The 18013-nt window shown below is 40.6% G+C and overlaps 1 protein-coding gene across 1 annotated transcript in view; it reads right to left on the bottom strand.

Moving 5' to 3' along the window:
- Positions 1 to 12195: 12195 nt before the first annotated feature.
- Positions 12196 to 18013, bottom strand: part of LOC142657225 (uncharacterized) — an 83986-nt gene continuing 78168 nt past the window's right edge. The window contains exon 13 of the mRNA XM_075832308.1: positions 12196 to 13915. Within this exon, the coding sequence (XP_075688423.1) occupies positions 12600 to 13915 (1316 nt within the window). The 3' untranslated portion in view covers positions 12196 to 12599. The remainder of the gene's footprint in view (positions 13916 to 18013) is intronic.

Genomic DNA, 18013 nt, shown 5'->3' with positions numbered 1-18013 from the left:
TGTGGGGACGTAAAGGGGATATTAGTACTGAGTGGGAATTCTATTACTGGGTGAGGGCCCTAAAAGTGGCTCTATCACTGAGTAAGGTATAAAGGGGACACTAACACTGTGTAGGGGAACAAAAGTAGCACTTACTGTGTGGGGCCTTTGGGGGGGAACAAAAGGGTGTGTGTACTATTACTGTGTGGGGCACCTAGTATAGTATGTATAGGAAGTTTGTGTAGAGGTAGGGAATAGTTAGGGAGTGCGCTAGAAAAGCAAGGAGCCAAAGATATCTGTGTCATATTCTGCAGGACTTAGGAAATCGTGTCCGGGAGAAGTTGTCATTGCGGTCTTGGGTGGATGAAGAAGAAAAGGTGAAAGTGAGCGACTTCAATCTGAGAAGATGTCACCAGTGAGTCACTCAATATAACTATGCTGTAATCACTTATATGGTCTGCAGATTTCCTGTGTATAACTGGCATCTACCTTTATATGGTCACTCTATGGTGGTAATATTTGTCTATATATAGTGTGTTTTATTCACTAACCGTACTCTAACACTGTTGTAGTAATATGTGATCTTGGTTTTTTCAGTATCAATATGGGGGTATTATTCAGTCACTATATGGTTATGGTGTGGCAGTATTATTCAGTAACAGTATGGTGGTATTATTCAGTCTCTATGTGGTTATGCTGTGGTGGTATTATTCAGTAACAGTATGGGGGGTATTATTCAGTATCAGTATGGGGTTATTATTCAGTCACTATTTGGTTATGGTGTGGCAGTATTATTCATTAACACTATGGTGGTATTATTCAGACACTATGTGGTGGTAATATGCAGTCATGGTGTGGAAGTATTATTAAGCCACTATGTGGTTATGTTGTGGTGGTATTAATCAGTAACAGTATGGGGGTATTATTCAGTTACTATACGGTTATGGTGTGGCGGTATTATTCAGTAACAGTATGGGGTATTATTGGTAATGTTGGTCTTACAATCTATGTAAATTACTGTGGTGGGGGCTGTGGGGAAGTGTGAGTGTGGCAGCAGATGATCAGGCTAAGAAATAGTCTGCAGAGTGGCATGTGATGTACTTTGACATCTATGTGATACTTACGTGTGGGATGTGGGCCCATAACTTTTGTACAGCCCAGGGCCTAAGATCATATTAATCCACCACTGGCATCAAGCCAGCACAAGCAGACCACAACAATACAGCAGGTAGAGAAAATAAACCAGCCCAGGACGTGCCGCTTCAAAACAGCGCTAAGCGCGACCCGTCCTGGACTTGTCTGAATGTAATTGCAGGGAGAGACGCCGCAAATGAGACTGGCTGCTGAGGAAAGATATGGGGCAGTGCAGACTGTACTATTTGGACTGCACTGATTGGTAGTAAGAAGAATTCTTTAAATCTTTTCTTTACTTCAAACAGCACTTTAACAAATAAACATCAAATATTTTTCTATTTAAAAAAAATGTATATAATGCGTGTTTGATGTGTAAAGCTAGTAATGACTAAACACTGATAGATTTGGGGGGGGGCGCCATTTTATAGTTCGCCTCAGGCAGCAGAGGGGCTAGGTTCACCCATGCCTCTATCCAAAGTAGTCCCTGTGACACCCCTATACTTCCTGTATAGAAAGGCACAATGCGGAAATGGAGGATGGTGGAAGATTTGAGACAAATTAATCAGATGGTGAATGCTGGATTTCCTGTAGTGCCAAACCCTGCTATTATTCCATCCAACATCCCACCTTCAGCTAAATAATTTTCAGTTATAAATCTCACTGCTGCCTTCTTCAGTATTGCCTGGCATCCCGACTCCCAGTATTTGTTTGCATTTACTTTCTGGGGTAAACAAAACACTTATACTAGACTTCCCATGGGGTATTGTGAATCTCCATCAGTTTTTAATAGGATTATACTGATGGATCTTGCTAATTTACCCTTAAAGTGTACTTTTATCCAATAGGACGATGATCTCCTTTTATTTAATGATACCTTGGAAGAGTCAAAGAAAAGAATACTCTTTTGTTACTAACGAGCTTAGCTGAAAAAGTACACAAGGTTAATAAACAAAAGGTTCAATTATCCCAAACAGAAGTATTGAATCTCAGGCAAAAGATTTCATATCGGGAAAGGATCTTAACAGCAGAAAGAATTCAAGCTGTACTACAGACGCCCTTGCTCCAAACTGTAAAAAGTAAAAATTCAGAGAAGACACACTGGGGAAAAGCCATACTCCTGTTTAAGATGCGGGAAGTGCTTTACAGATTGTAAAAGGGGGTGGGGTAATAGCGGGGTTCACTTACTCGTGCCTTGTGGTAAATGTGTTGCATGTCCAAATGTGGAAACTGCTGAAAATTTCCTCAATTTATGTAGGAACAGAGAATTTAAAATCACACAATTGGTGTAATATATTATGCAACGTGCCCGTGTGATAAAGTCTATGTCGGACTAACATCACGTGAATTAAGACGTTGTGTAAGGGAACACAGAGGCGTAGCTAGGTTCTCCAGCACCCGGGGCAAAGATTCAGTTTGGCGCCCCCCCCCAACCTCTTTCCCGACATCTCCTTCCCCCTCGCCGTGTTTGTTTTCTCTACCAATCGACGTGTCATTTCTTTTTATGTAACGCAAGCATAAAATTATTTGTACATTTCACAAGCAATATGGTTCTATAAACAACACCAGAACCAAGCTCAGTACATATATACAGCCCCAGAACAAATACAGCTCAATTTAGTGCAACCCCTGCCGTATAGGTGTGTACGGCGTAAAACTACAGCTCCCAGCATAGCCCGAACAATGGTAAGGATATGCTGGGAGTTGCCATTTCACAAAAAAAGAAATCCTATCATAATCATACCACCCATCATCTCGCTGCAGATCATACAGTGACTACAGTGCTGGTTAGAGGCAGAGTGAACATTTACATTAAGTGACTCACCGGTGACATCTCAGATTCTAGTTCTTTTTCTCCATTTGGTCCAGACCTCTATGATGACTTCTCCCGGTCCATTTCTGCAGTTTGCCGCTCACATGTCTTCAGCTTCTCACTTTTCCAACATTTCTGCACCTATAAATAAATATAAAGTTATCATTATACCACACACTACGCCCCTAAATATAATAGCGCCAAACACTGCACCTCTAATTATAATAGCACCATACACCGTGTCCCACACACACACACTGTGCCCCCTGTAGATAGTGCCTGCCATAGAGCCCCCTGTAGATAGTGCCTGCCATAGAGCCCCCTGTAGATAGTGCCTGCCATAGAGCCCCCTGTAGATAGTGCCTGCCATAGAGCCCCTGTAGATAGTGCCCCCATATAGACCACCCCTGTATATAGTGTCCCACAAATAACTCCCCCTATAGTGCTCTACAGATAGCCCACCCCTGTATATAGCCCCCTGTAGATATAGCCCACCCCTGTATATAGAGCTCTACAGATAGCCCAACCATGTATGTAGCCCCCCTGTAGATATAGCCCACCCCTGTATATAGTGCTCCACATATAGTCCACCCCTGTATATAGTGTTTCACAGATAGCCCACCCCTGTATATAGCCCCCCCTTGTACATATAGTCCACCCCTGTATATAGTGCTCCACTAGATAGTCCCCCCTGTATATAGTGCTCCACTAGATAGTCCACCCCTGTATATAGTGCTCCACTAGATAGCCCACCCCTGTATATACTATATACAAGGGTGGGCTATCTGTGGAGCACTATATACAGGGGTGGACTATATGTACAAGGGGGCTATATACAGGGGTGGGCTTACTGTGGAGCACTATAGGGGGAGCTATTTGTGGGATACTATATACAGGGCTGGGCTATATCTACAGGGGCACTATATACAGGGGTGGGCTATATCTACAGGGGGACCATATCTACAGGGGGACCATATCTACAGGGGGACCATATCTACAGGGCTGGGCTATACACAGGTGGGCTATACACATGGGGGCTATATCTACAGGGGTGGGCTATACACAGGGGGGCTATATCTACAGAGGGGGGCTATATACAGGGGTGGGCTATACACAGGGGGGCTATATCTACAGGGATGGGCTATACATAGGGGGGCTATATACAGGGGTGGGCTATACACAGGGGGGCTATATCTACAGGGGTGGGCTATACATAGGGGGGCTATATACAGGGGTGGGCTATATACAGGGGGAATATATCTACAGGGGGCTATATCTACAGGGCTGGGCTATATCTACAGGGCTGGGCTATATCTACAGGGGGTCTATATACTGGGGTGGGCTATCTATGGAGCACCATATACAGGGGTGGGCTATATCTACAGGGGGCTATATACTATATAGTCCACCCCTGTATATGGTGCTGTCATATAGTCCCCCTGTATATAGCCCCCCTGTAGATATAGTCCCCCTGTAGATATAGTCCCCCTGTATATAGCCCAGCAGATATAGTCCCCCTGTATATAGCCCAGCCCTGTAGATATAGTCCCCCTGTATATAGCCCCCCTGTAGATATAGTCCCCCTGTATATAGCCCCCCTGTAGATATAGTCCCCCTGTATATAGCCCCCCTGTAGATATAGTCCCCCTGTATATAGCCCAGCAGATATAGTCCCCCTGAATATAGCCCAGCCCTGTAGATATAGCCCCCCTGTAGATATAGTCCCCCTGTATATAGCCCCCCTGTAGATATAGTCCCCCTGTATATAGCCCCCCTGTATATAGCCCCCCTGTAGATATAGTCCCCCTGTAGATAGCCCAGCAGATATAGTCCCCCTGTATATAGCCCAGCCCTGTAGATATAGCCCAGCCCTGTAGATATAGTCCCCCTGTATATAGCCCTGTAGATATAGTCCCCCTGTATATAGCCCAGCCCTGTAGATATAGTCCCCCTGTAGATAGACACCCCCCGTAGATAAAGTCCCCCCCCCGTAGACAAAGTCCCCCCCCGCAGATACAGCCACACTTCTATTACAATTTAAAAAATATATTAAAAAAAAATATTTCAAACTCACCTTATTCCCGCTCCCACGCCGTCCGGCAGCCATGGAGACCTGCTCTCTTCTGCGCAGGTCTCCAGGGGGTTGAACGCAGCGTCTATGAAAGGCGCTGATTGGCTGGGCAGGATGACTTTCCCTGCCAGTCAGTCAGCGCCTTTCATCGACGGAAGCGTCACTGGTACAAAAGGTACCAGTCGCTTCAATCGTGGAAAGGCGCTGAATGGCCGGGCACGGAACGTGCCCGGTCATTCATTGCTTCTAATTGTACCTGTGTCCTTGCGACACAGGTACAATTATAGTGCAGGAGGAGGTGGCGCTGGAGCCCCCCTCTGAACTGCGCCCGGGGCACGTGCCCCGCTTGCCCCCCCCCCCTAGCTACGCCCCTGGGGAACATGTTCTGGATATTGAAGCACCAGAAAATGAAACTGATTTATCGAAGTTGAAGACTCTACCTAAGCATTTCAAGATACATCATAACTGCAACAGTAAATACTTACAGGTAAGGGGGATTTATTGGGTATTGATTAATGGTAGGGGAGGGGATTGGAAGAGAATTCTGGCCCAGAAGGAGGGTAGATGGATTTATACACTTGATACTGCTTCCCAAAAAAGGACTAAATGAGAAAATTAGTTTTGCACTGTTTCTATAGCTTTAGAGCACCTTATTTGACTAAGATCTTTTTGAATACTGGAATTATCTGCTACTGATAGAGGTTTATAGCTCTACAGATCCCTTTATTTATTTTCTCACACTTATAACCACCCTATATGTCCATGTTTAATTGATAGAATCTATGTTATCAGTGCTTCATATTTCCAATCTTTTTGGAAATGGCTTTTTAAGTTGGTTTTATGTTTTTATTTTACTAATCTTTGTGTTTTTTTTATTTATTATCTATGTCCTACAGATATATTCAAGTTTAACATGGCTCCTCCCCTTTTTTCTTCCTCTATATGTGTATGATGGATATGGCGTAGTATCCTCGACATCTAACATTTTTATCACCATTCTTCATGGGACTATTCTCATTTTAAATATCCGTTTAGGATTGGTATATTGGGTCTTAATTTTATGCTCATACTTCGGTTTGGATGACTCTCACTAAGATCACTGTATTTTATGTTTTTTCTACGATTGTGATTATTTATGGGTTTTTGTCACTATGTGTTCACTTATAACTGCATGTTCACTTATTTGTGTTTCACTCCTTATTGGCAAACTTATTTTATTTATTATTATTATGCACTATTATTTGATTGTACGGTTTAGTACCATATTATGCATTATTGTAAATATGTTTTTACATGGTTTTGTACACATTACATATGGATTGGACATGATGTAATACAGAGTCATATTATACATGTCCTGTTCACACACGAATTGTTCCGCTTTTATTTTTATATTTTTATTTATTGTGGATTGAATTTTAATATTTTATTCTACCAGCACGGGGACTTTTATTTACTTGTCATCAGATCTGTATTAGTGATATAAACATATGTCTCAACAGTGAGTGTTCCAGGGGTTTTATGGGATTATTATCACAAGGCAACCAAACAACTCTGATAGAGTTGGAAAAGGAAATAGAGGAGTTACAAACTATTTTGAAAAAAGACCTCTCAAATCTGGAATTGGAAAAACTTAATGTAGATCTGGATGGGGACTTTAAGAAATGGGAGCAGGAAATTCTCTCAGTCAAATCCTCCAAATTTCAAAGAGATAACAACGATTTTTTGGAGGGTAGAATGTACAAATGGCGCAAGCCTGGGCTAAGACCCACACATAGATCGAGATCCACATCCTTCTCATCTGCAACATCTAGTGAGAACCCTTTGAGATTCAAACGTAATGAGGAAGGATTCAATTCCCACTAAATGATTTACCCTCGTAGGAATAGATAGAGACAGGTGGCTAGACGTAAGGAGACCTCGTCATATCAACAGGGGAAGAAATCCAAGAACGTATTGCAGGTGATAAATCTATCTAAGCACTCCCTATCTGCAATACAATGTGACGTACTTAGTAGGGGACTAACGTTTTCCCCGAGTAATCCCTTTAACTTTTTTTCAGCCATGAAAGATCTTTACCTCTTTGCACGTAAGTTAGTCCTTAAAAAACTACACAGTAGACCGGGTGGAGATCTGGGACTTAATAGTGCAATGGAGAAGGAAGCTCTAAAGGCTCTTGAGGATCTCCTACAGGAGCAAATCACCACTGATCAAGGTAGGTTCCCCAAATCGGTTGTGCCCAGATCAGTGAGGTTCCCACCTTTGTCCATATGTCCGCAAGTTGAGATTTTTACTAAAATGGTAATAAATTACTTTAAATGCATTTCTTCAAATAGAAAAAATGACAATCTGTCTAAATGTCAACGTAATGCATTGAAGGAACTCCAAGGTTTTGAGGATGTTGTTTATAAGGCGGCGGACAAAAGGTGGGAACATCGTGATATGGCCAACCGATAAATATGAAAGGGAGGCGTATAGACAATTGAGGGATAAAGACACCTACCAAAAATTAGCTTATAACCCAGTGGGCAAATTTTCAGCTGAGCTATCGAAGGTTCTTAATCTAGCCTTTGAGAAAGGTCTAATTCCCAAAAATATACTTACTGGTCTTACGGTTCAATACCCAAGGATACCTACGCTTTATTTTTTGCCGAAGGTTCACAAAAGTATGACAGACCCCCCAGGACGTCCTATAGTATCAGGGATTGGGGGGCTTTGTGACCCTATCTGTAGATTCATTGACCACTACCTCAAACCCCTAGTGGAATGTTTACCATCCCACGTTAGGGATACAACAGACGTTTTGAGGATAGATGGTGTTACCCTTGACGCTGATGTTTCTGGTGACAGCTGATATTGAATCGCTGTATACCAGCATTCGACATGATGATGGGATTAACGCTGTACGCTTCTTCTTGGGGATGAGCAATTGGGACGGCCCTACCTGTGAACTGGTTGTGGAACTATTAGAATATATTCTTACGCACAATTTCTTTGTTTTTAAGGACGCTTTTTATTTACAGAAGCGGGGCACTGCCATGGGTGCGGCGTGTGCACCGTCATATGCGAACCTGTTTCTCGGCCTCTGGGAGAGGCAGGTTTTCCTTGGTGACGGTGCGCACGCCGCTGACCATGTGCAGTGCTGGATGCGATATATAGATGATGTCCTTTTCATTTGGCAGGGGACGGAGACTGAACTCATACATTTCATGCTGGGTCTTAATACCAATGATTTGAATATAAAACTGACCTATGTTTTTGATAAACATCAGGTGGAGTTTTTGGATATCAGCATCGAGGTGGACAGTACAGGATGTCTTCAGACCGATGTGTTTCGGAAAAAGACATCCGTTAACTCCCTGCTACATGCCACATCTGCCCACAGCCAGTCCACGATTGGGGCCGTCCCTGTTGGTCAGTTCCTAAGAATGAGGCGTATCTGCTCATTAAATGGAAATTTTGAGAGGCAATCAAGAGACCTGGAGGAGAGATTCCGAGATAGGGGATATAGCCATAGAAGCATAAAGAAGGGCTATAGAAGGTCAAAGGTTACGGATCGTAACTCAATCCTACATCCATCAAAAATGAACGCCACTAAAAAAAGTGAGGATACCAGTATTCGATACATCACCACATACAATAATCAGTGGCAGGCGATGAGATCTGCACTGGAAAGACACTGGCCAATTTTACATTCTGAACCTGCCCTGGCTGATAAACTATCAAAAAAGCCACAAATGACAGCACGTAGGAGTATGAATTTAAAAGATATGCTGGTAAAAAGCCACTACGTGCCAAGAGAATGCAATTTTTTTGCATCTAAAAACCCTAGACAAGGCTGTTACCCATGCGGCGACTGTGTGGCATGCACAAATATGGTCCGCACATCTAATTTTTCCTCTATGATTGACAATAGAGAGTTCAAGATCCGATACTATATATCCTGCAGTACAACGAACGTCATATACTATGCTACATGTGGTTGTTCAAAGGTATATATCGGTCTGACATCCAGACAACTACGGATCAGAATTAGGGAACATGTGCGCGACATAGTCGCCTCTAGGGAAATTGAAGACCTTACATTGCTGAAAACAATCCCCAGACATTTTAAAACCTATCATGCATGTGACCCAAGATCATTTAAAGCTTGGGGTATAGATAGGGTGATATGTGGTATCAGAGGTGGGGATGTCAAGAAATTGCTAGCTCAGAGGGAGTGCAAGTGGATTATCACCCTTGGAACAATGGCCCCTGTTGGTCTGAATGAGACACTTAGTTTTGCGCCCTTTCTTTAATCCCTCTACCATTTTTTAAATGCTTGTGTTTTTAAACTGTATGTCTATTAATTTTTATATTTTCTCTCCTTCTAGTCTTCTACTTTGGCCATTTTTTGACCTTATGTATTCACATTGGTCCGAGATCGATATTTTTGAAACACCTGTCTTACTGCTTGTGGGACTTTAATTCCCAATATACGGATCTGCTTGAAATCGTGTCAAGTGTCTCTACACGTCGTGGGATAATTCACTGTATTTTATAATTTTTTGTCATTATTGTTGTATATATTTTATTTTATATGCTCTTGTGATGGCCCGGGATACGGTTGGAACAAGTACATAATGTGTTCCACTTTAGAGTGGGACTCTCCTAATTTGTTATTTTTTTCACTGTTGATTAAGCTCAGCATTGTATGCTGATAATATAACATAAACATGCTATTATAACATGGACTGTATTCGTGCACTCTTAATATATTTATATATAAATTTCTCAATTTTTCTAATTATTCGACTTTTCCTACTGATGATTCTTTTTCTTTTTCTTTCCATGTATTATATCTATTAACTGATTACAGCACCTTGGGGTTCACTTGTCATTCAGCACTTTTTCTGCGATCCCGGTGTATCGTATCAATTCTTCTACAATTATCTCATTATGATTAATTCCAGTGAGAACCTTCTTGGATCGATGCGTGCTATAACATCTGCACTAAATAAATTACTGTAGTATATAACTTCGTAGCACTAAAATCCGCCTTTTAAACTTACCTTTACTTCATCCTATGATGTTGTATACCGGCTCTGCCTGTCATACGCGTCATCGCTGGCTCTAACTCTGTCTGCCGTTTGTGCTCCTCTGCGCGTGCGCGGTTTCCGGAGCCGCGCATGCGAAGCGGGGACTCGGCTGTCAGGTGTGCGAGTCTCGCGATGTTTCGGCCTGACAGGCACGGCCATGTTGATTTCATTGGCCAACCCGTATCAGCTGACTGGATTAAACAGTGTATTTAAGGTAGAAAGACTAGGTCGAAGATAGTATACCCCTCTGAAAAAGCCATCCACGCGAAACGCGCGTCGGGGTCTCTCCGTACTCGGGAAGTTACTGAACTACAGGAACCATATGGGTTAGTAATACTCTACGCTGTACCCTATACCTTCTTACTTGCCTTTCTTCTTGTGGCTTTACTTGCTGTGAAGACATGTCTTGCTTGATGTGGGCTTATGTAAGCAATTTGTTGTCACTAGTTCAGTCCAGCATATAATTATTTACTTAGAATGTTACTATGAGTCTGGCTGGATATATGTTACAATTCATTCAAATTACACAGTTTGGCTTTTTGCCCTTACTGATATTTAATCATATTTAATTATCTTTTTGCTTGAGCCCTAGCTGATATGGCACTATTTGTTACAAAGACCTTTTTCTTCTCATAGCTGCATTTATAAGAGGTGGTTCCTCTATGTTCTTTCATGCCACTTGGGAGGTGTACAGGTCTTGGATTTGAAGTCAAATTTTAAATCGTATGTAATTTGTATTGTCCTAATAAAGTTTCTTTTTCTATGCCATTGGCAAACTTCATTCCAATAGTGTATGACTCCTTTGTTCTCAGTGTTTTCCAGATCTGTATTAGTGTATCCTGAATGTATAATAATGACCGTATATAATGTTATACGCGGTGTATTCGGATATCGGTGGATGAAAAACTATTTTTTCATTAGCGGTCACATGAATTCTGACATGTTTGGATCTTATATTAATCGTGACATTCATTCTATGTTTTCCTCTTTTTTTGCTTGTACTTTATGCGCATGCGCGGCATCCTGGCCACCCTCCCATTCATCCCTCCCTCCACCCTTGTGGTGGGACGGTCGTCCAGTGATGGTGGCCATCTTGCCTGCGTTCCAATGCACTCATGGGCCAATATGCACATTTTCATAATGTGCTTATGATCAGTATTTCCCGGGCGGCTGACTGTGCTCCCACTCACCCGCCCCTCCCTTTGTTTGGGACGGGCCAGTGTGATTGCGGTTAGCTGCACCTGGGTTTTGTTCTGTGAGCAAACTCACAGATCCACACCCTCTTGTTTCCATGCGATGATACTCGGGAGCCATCTGCCAATGGGATTATATCATGTAGGACTTTAAAGGTAAATTGCTTTTTGTTACCAGCTGTATGTGTTAGCCGTTCATTAGTGGGTTGTGCTTTATATACCCACGTATCTGTGCTCCTTGGTATAGCCCCTGGAAGAAGATACGTGCGAAACACGTGTTGGGGTTGATCCCCCCATAGTTCTGGTCTGCAGGTCTCCTTAACTGTACCTTTCTGCAGTCTGGTTTTTTATATTACTTTGCTTTGGATGGTTTCTATCCATATTCATCGTATTACTTATGCACCAGTCTTTGCATGCACTATTTGCACATTACTATAGAGGCTGTGGGACCCGACCTATGTGGGGATTCCCTTTCTATGGGTAATGTTACTGCCAATGTACCTATTTTGAATGATTTTGTCTTTCAATAAAATATTGTCTATTTTTCGCTAATAATGGTTCATGTGTAATTTCTTATATAGGTGTTCATATTCATCTATCACACGGTTCATTTGAGTTGCTACATGCATGTATTAGCCCAACTATCTTAGAAGGTGTTATACAGTTTACATATAACCTGATGTACTCCTCACAGCTTACATATACCCTGATGTACTTCTCACATCATACATATACCCTGATGTACTCCTCACAGCTTACATATATCCTGATGTACTTCTCACAGCTTACATATACTGTGATGTACTTCTCACAGCTTACATATACCAGTAGCTGCCATATTTCATCTGTGTATGTCGTGAGGAGAAAAATGTCATGAAAAGAGAAAAATGTACAGCGTAAATTAAAAAAAGAAACATTTTGTGATCAAAATAAAGTAAATATATTTTATTAAATCAAAACATATTAAATATCTAAACAAAAACAAATCATGACCCCTTTCCTTTAATGTCTGTGAATAATTTGAAGTGCTTATAATATATTTTTTCTCTTATAGCATTTCCCACATTCTAAACGAGAATATACAGTTTCTTCTCTAGGTGAATTCTCTGAGGAGTTCCAAAATGTGATTTCTTTGTAAAACATCTTTCACATAGAAGAACATCACAATGGCTTCTCCCATGTATAGTTTCTCTGATGAGCCTTAAGTCTGCCTTTAGTACGGTAGTAAAACATAACCCACATTCTGAACATGAATATGGTTTCACTCCTGAGTGAATTCTCTCATGTTTAACAAGACTTGATTTATCTGTAAAACATTTCCCACGTTCTGAACATTAATACGGCTTCTCTCCCGAGTGAATTCTCTCATGTCTAACAAGACTTGATTTATCTGTAAAACATTTCCCACATTTTGAACACGAATATGGCTTCTCCCCTGTGTGAGTTCTCTCATGTACAACAAGATGTGATTTATCTGTAAAAGACTTCCCACATTCTGAACATGAACACGGCTTCTCTCCTGAGTGAATTCTCTCGTGTCTAACAAGAGTTGATTTATCTGTAAAACATTTCCCACATTCTGAACATGAATACGGCTTCTCTCCTGAGTGAATTCTCTCATGTCTAACAAGAGTTGATTTATCTGTAAAAGATTTCCCACATTCTGAACATGAATACGGCTTCTCTCCTGAGTGAATTCTCTCATGTGTAACAAGACTTGATTTATCTGTAAAAGATTTCCCACATTTTGAACATGAATGTGGCTTCTCCCCTGTGTGAATTCTCTCATGTACAAGAAGATGTGATCTATCTGTAAAACATTTCCCACATTCTGAACATGAACATGGTTTCACTCCTGTGTGACTTCTCTCATGTTTAACAAGACTTGATCTATTTGTAAAACATTTCCCACATTCTGAACATGAATACGGCTTCACTCCTGTGTGAATTCTCTCATGTTTAACAAGACTTGGTTTTTGTGTAAAATATTTCCCACATTCTGAACATGAATATGGTTTCACTCCTGTGTGACTTCTCTCATGTATAACAAGACTTGATTTTTGTGTAAAACATTTTCCACATTCTGAACATGAAAATGGCTTTTCTCCTGTGTGAATTCTCGCATGTTCCAAAAGACGTGATTTACGAGTAAAACACTTCCCACATTCTGAACATGAAAATGGCTTTTCTCCTGTGTGAATTCTCGCATGTTCTAAAAGACGTGATTTACGAGTAAAACACTTCCCACATTCTGAACATGAATACGGCTTCTCTACTATGTGTATTCTCTCATGTGTAACAAGACTTGATTTATCTGTAAAATATTTTCCACATTCTGAACATGAATACGGCTTCTCCCCTGTGTGAATTCTTCTGTGCGTAATAAGACCTGAGATTTTTGTGAACTGTTTACCACATTGAAACCTTTTGCCGCCTTTCTGATCTGTACTTGTGGTAACTATTTGTGATTGGTCAGGAGAAGGTTCCTCATGATTAGGGGAATTATATGATTGATCTGTACCATTAAGTACTGTATGTACATTAAGGGGAAATAGTTTTTTTCCTGAAGACTGCTGCATGATATCTTCATCTTTTACTTGATAATTTATCGATAACATGATGTTTCCCTCAGAGTTCTTACTGGGATTTTCTGTTAGGATGAAAAATGCATTTGGTGATTTTGTTTCAAAACCCCAAGCTAACAAATTTATACCATTCATATTAGGCTGGAAACACACATGCAGTGTTTTGAGCCAAAACCAGAAGTGGATCAAGTAGGAAGTAGAAGTTTAAGTCATGCCTTTTGTAACCACTCCTGGCTTCCGTTCAAAAACTATGTGTATATCCAGCCTTATAATGCTTTGCATAAGAATTTAAAATATATCCATGACAAAGTCCAGGATGCTGGTCTACACCCAGTCCTCCACTTCTATCAGGGTTGTGTAATATAGCCTTACAGCCTTCTTCACTCTCCACTCACTGCGATCCAGGCTGATGGAGAGAGAAGATGACTAATTGTTACAGAGCTGCAACAGTGTACGTATATATATATATATATATATATATATATATATATATATATATACACACACACACACACACACACACACACACACACACACACACTAAAGTTTAGGGTCACTTAGAAATTTCCTTATTTTTGAAAGAAGAGCACAGTTTTTTTCAATGAAGATAACATTAAATTAATCAAAAATACACTCTATACATTGTTAATGTGCTAAATGACTATTCTAGCTGCAAACGTCTGGTTTTTAATGCAATATCTACATAGGTGTATATAGGCCCATTTCCAGCAACCATCACTCCAGTGTTCTAATGGTACATTGTGTTTGCTAACTGTGTTAGAAGGCTAATGGATGATTAGAAAACACTTGAAAACCCTTGTGCAATTATGTTAGCACCGCTGTAAACAGTTTTGCTGTTTAGAGGAGCTATAAAACTGACATTCCTTTGAGCTAGTTGAGAATCTGGAGCATTAAATTTGTGGGTTCGATTAAACTCTCAAAATGGCTAGAAAAAGAGAGCTTTCATGTGAAACTCGACAGTCTATTCTTGTTCTTAGAAATGAAGGCTATTCCATGCGAGAAATTGCCAAGAAACTGAAGATTTCCTACAACGGTGTGTACTACTCCCTTCAGAGGACAGCACAAACAGGCTCTAACCAGAGTAGAAAGAGAAGTGGGAGGCCCGCTGCACAACTGAGCAACAAGACAAGTACATTAGAGTCTCTAGTTTGAGAAATAGACGCCTCACAGGTCCTCAACTGGCAGCTTCATTAAATAATACACGCAAAACGCCAGTGTCAACGTCTACAGTGAAGAGGCGACTCTGGGATGCTGGCCTTCAGGGCAGAGTGGCAAAGAAAAAGCCATATCTGAGACTGGCTAATAAAAGGAAAAGATTAATATGGGCAAAAGCACACAGACATGGGACAGAGGAAGATTGGAAAAAAGTGTTATGGACAGACGAATTGAAGTTTGAGGTGTTTGGATCACACAGAAGAACATTTGTGAGACACAGAACAACTGAAAAGATGCTGGAAGAGTGCCTGATGCCATCTGTCAAGCATGGTGGAGGTAATGTGATGGTCTGGGGTTGCTTTGGTGCTGGTAAAGTGCGAGATTTGTACAAGGTAAAAGGGATTTTGAATAAGGAAGGCTATCACTCCATTTTGCAACGCCATGCTATACCCTGTGGACAGAGCTTGATTGGAGCCAATTTCATCCTACAACAGGACAATGACCCAAAGCACACCTCCAAATTATGCAAGAACTATTTAGGGAAGAAGCAGGCAGCTGGTATTCTATCTGTAATGGAGTGGCCAGCGCAGTCACCAGATCTCAACCCCATAGAGCTGTTGTGGGAGCACCTTGACCGTATGGTACGCAAGAAGTGCCCATCAAGCCAATCCAACTTGTGGGAGGGGCTTCTGGAAGCATGGGGTGAAATTTCTCCCGATTACCTCAGCAAATTAACAGCTAGAATGCCAAAGGTCTGCAATGCTGTAATTGCTGCAAATGGAGCATTCTTTGACGAAAGCAAAGTTTGAAGGAGAAAATTATTATTTCAAATAAAAATCATTATTTCTAACCTTGTCAATGTCTTGACTATATTTTCTAGTCATTTTGCAACTCATTTGATAAATATAAGTGTGAGTTTTCATGGAAAACACAAAATTGTCTGGGTGACCCCAAACTTTTGAACGGTAGTTTGGGCACTGCTGTAATTGTATTGACCCGCAGAATGAAGATAACATGTCGTTGTTACCGCACGGTGAACGTTGTAAAAACAAAACCCCCAATTATTTTTTTTTGCCAGTTTTCCAGTTCATTGTTTGGTGCAATACATGGTGCCGTGAAAATTACAACCCATCCCGCAAAAAACAAGCCCTTATCTGGCCATATCGGCAGAAAATTTAAAAAGTTACGGCTTTTGGAAGGTGGGAAGGAAAAAACAAAAAACAAGAGGTGTGACATAAGGGGGGGGGGGCTTCCTCTGTCAGCCATCAAAGAACTGCAAACGCATACACTGGCCGGCGATGGGTGGACATGGCAGATGATGGCCTAACAAAGGGCCACAAGGCCTGCCATGACTATATTCCTATTAGGAGGTGCATACTCAGTAAACCAAAGCATTATATCAGCGATCAGAAGATCACATCAGAAAGATCCCTAGTGGGACAAAAAGATATATTATAGTTAAAGTTTATTAAAAAAAACAAAACTATTTACAGTAAAAATAAAACAATTTTTTCCCAAAAAATTGGTTTTATTTTGTACAAGTGTAACAAAAAATACACATATGGTATCACCACGATCGTAATGACCCGAAAAATAAACATGTTATAAACGCAAAAATCACAGCCAAAAAGTTATTTTTTTACTAATTAAAATCAGATTATTTTTCATTCTTTATTTTAAAATATATTTTATTTTTTGACAGTCGATTTTCTTTATTCTTTTTTCTCTGCAGAGGTCATTGTGCAGGGAAGAAGGGGGGGCTGTGTTCATCACCTATTGTCAATAGCGGATCCTGTAATGTGTATATATATATATATATATATATATATATATATATGTGTGTTACCAGTCAGTGTAATCCTACCTGTGATGAGACTGAGAGGTCTGCTGAGAAGTGATCTCTACAGAACAGGAAGGGTCAGTCTGCTATGAGATTCAGTGGCCAGAGGGAAAAGTGCAAGATTTTTAATTATTCTTCAATAAAGATAATGAAATAGAAAATAAAAAAATACAAAAAGCTTAAGAAATATGTTTAACCCCTTGGAGACCTGGCAATTTGAGTTTTTTCATTTTATTTTTTTCCTCCCCGCCTTCCAAAAGCCATAACCTCTTTGTTTTTCCGTCTAAATAGCCGTATGTGGGCTTGTTTTTTGCGGGACAAGTTGTAGTTTTTCATGGCACCATTTATTGTACCGCATAATGTACTGGGAAGCTGAAAACAAATTATTTGTGGGGTGAAATGGGAAAAAAAAGGCGATTACGCCATTTGGGGGGGGGGGGGGTTGTTTTTACGCCATCCATCAGGTGGTAAAAACTACATGTGCACCTTATTCTACAGGTTGACAAGATTACGGCGATTCCAAACTTATATATTTTGTTTTCTGTTTTACCACTTTTAAAAAACAAAAACGATTTGCCCGCAGCATTTAACCCCTTAATGACCGGGCCTGAAAAGACCTTAATGACCAGCTGAATTTTTCTGTTTTTGCCTCTCTGCGTTTCAGCAGCCATAACTTTTTTATTTTTTCACTGACGTGGCTGTATGAGGCCTTGTTTTATGCGAGAGAAATAGTATTTTATTTTTCCCACAGTTTGGGGGTAAAAAAAAATTTTTTTACGGCGTGAATATAGGAAAAAGCGATTCTCGGAATAGTTTTTTTTGTTTATTTTTTATCCCGTTCACGTTTCACGCTAAATAACCCGTTAGATTAATTCTTCAGGTTATTACGGTCGTGTAGATACCTAATATGTGTAGGTTTTTTGTTTTTATTTAGTGTAGGGGCAATAAAATGTATTTAATGCAAAATAAAGACTCTTTTTGGCACTTTTTTTATTTATTTATTTGTTTTGTTACTTTTTTTTTTTTTAATCCCATCAAGGGATAACTTTATTTGTAACTTTATTTTTTACTTGTAATGTATTAGCATGCTTCTGTACGCTAATACATTACACTGTGTCACTATGACACAGGCTGCTGATCGGGCAGC

This window comes from Rhinoderma darwinii, chromosome 1 (assembly GCF_050947455.1).
Source record: "Rhinoderma darwinii isolate aRhiDar2 chromosome 1, aRhiDar2.hap1, whole genome shotgun sequence".
NCBI lineage: Eukaryota > Metazoa > Chordata > Amphibia > Anura > Rhinodermatidae > Rhinoderma > Rhinoderma darwinii.
Note: the sequence above shows the minus strand (reverse complement) of the source record. Positions and strands in the feature narration are given on the sequence as shown.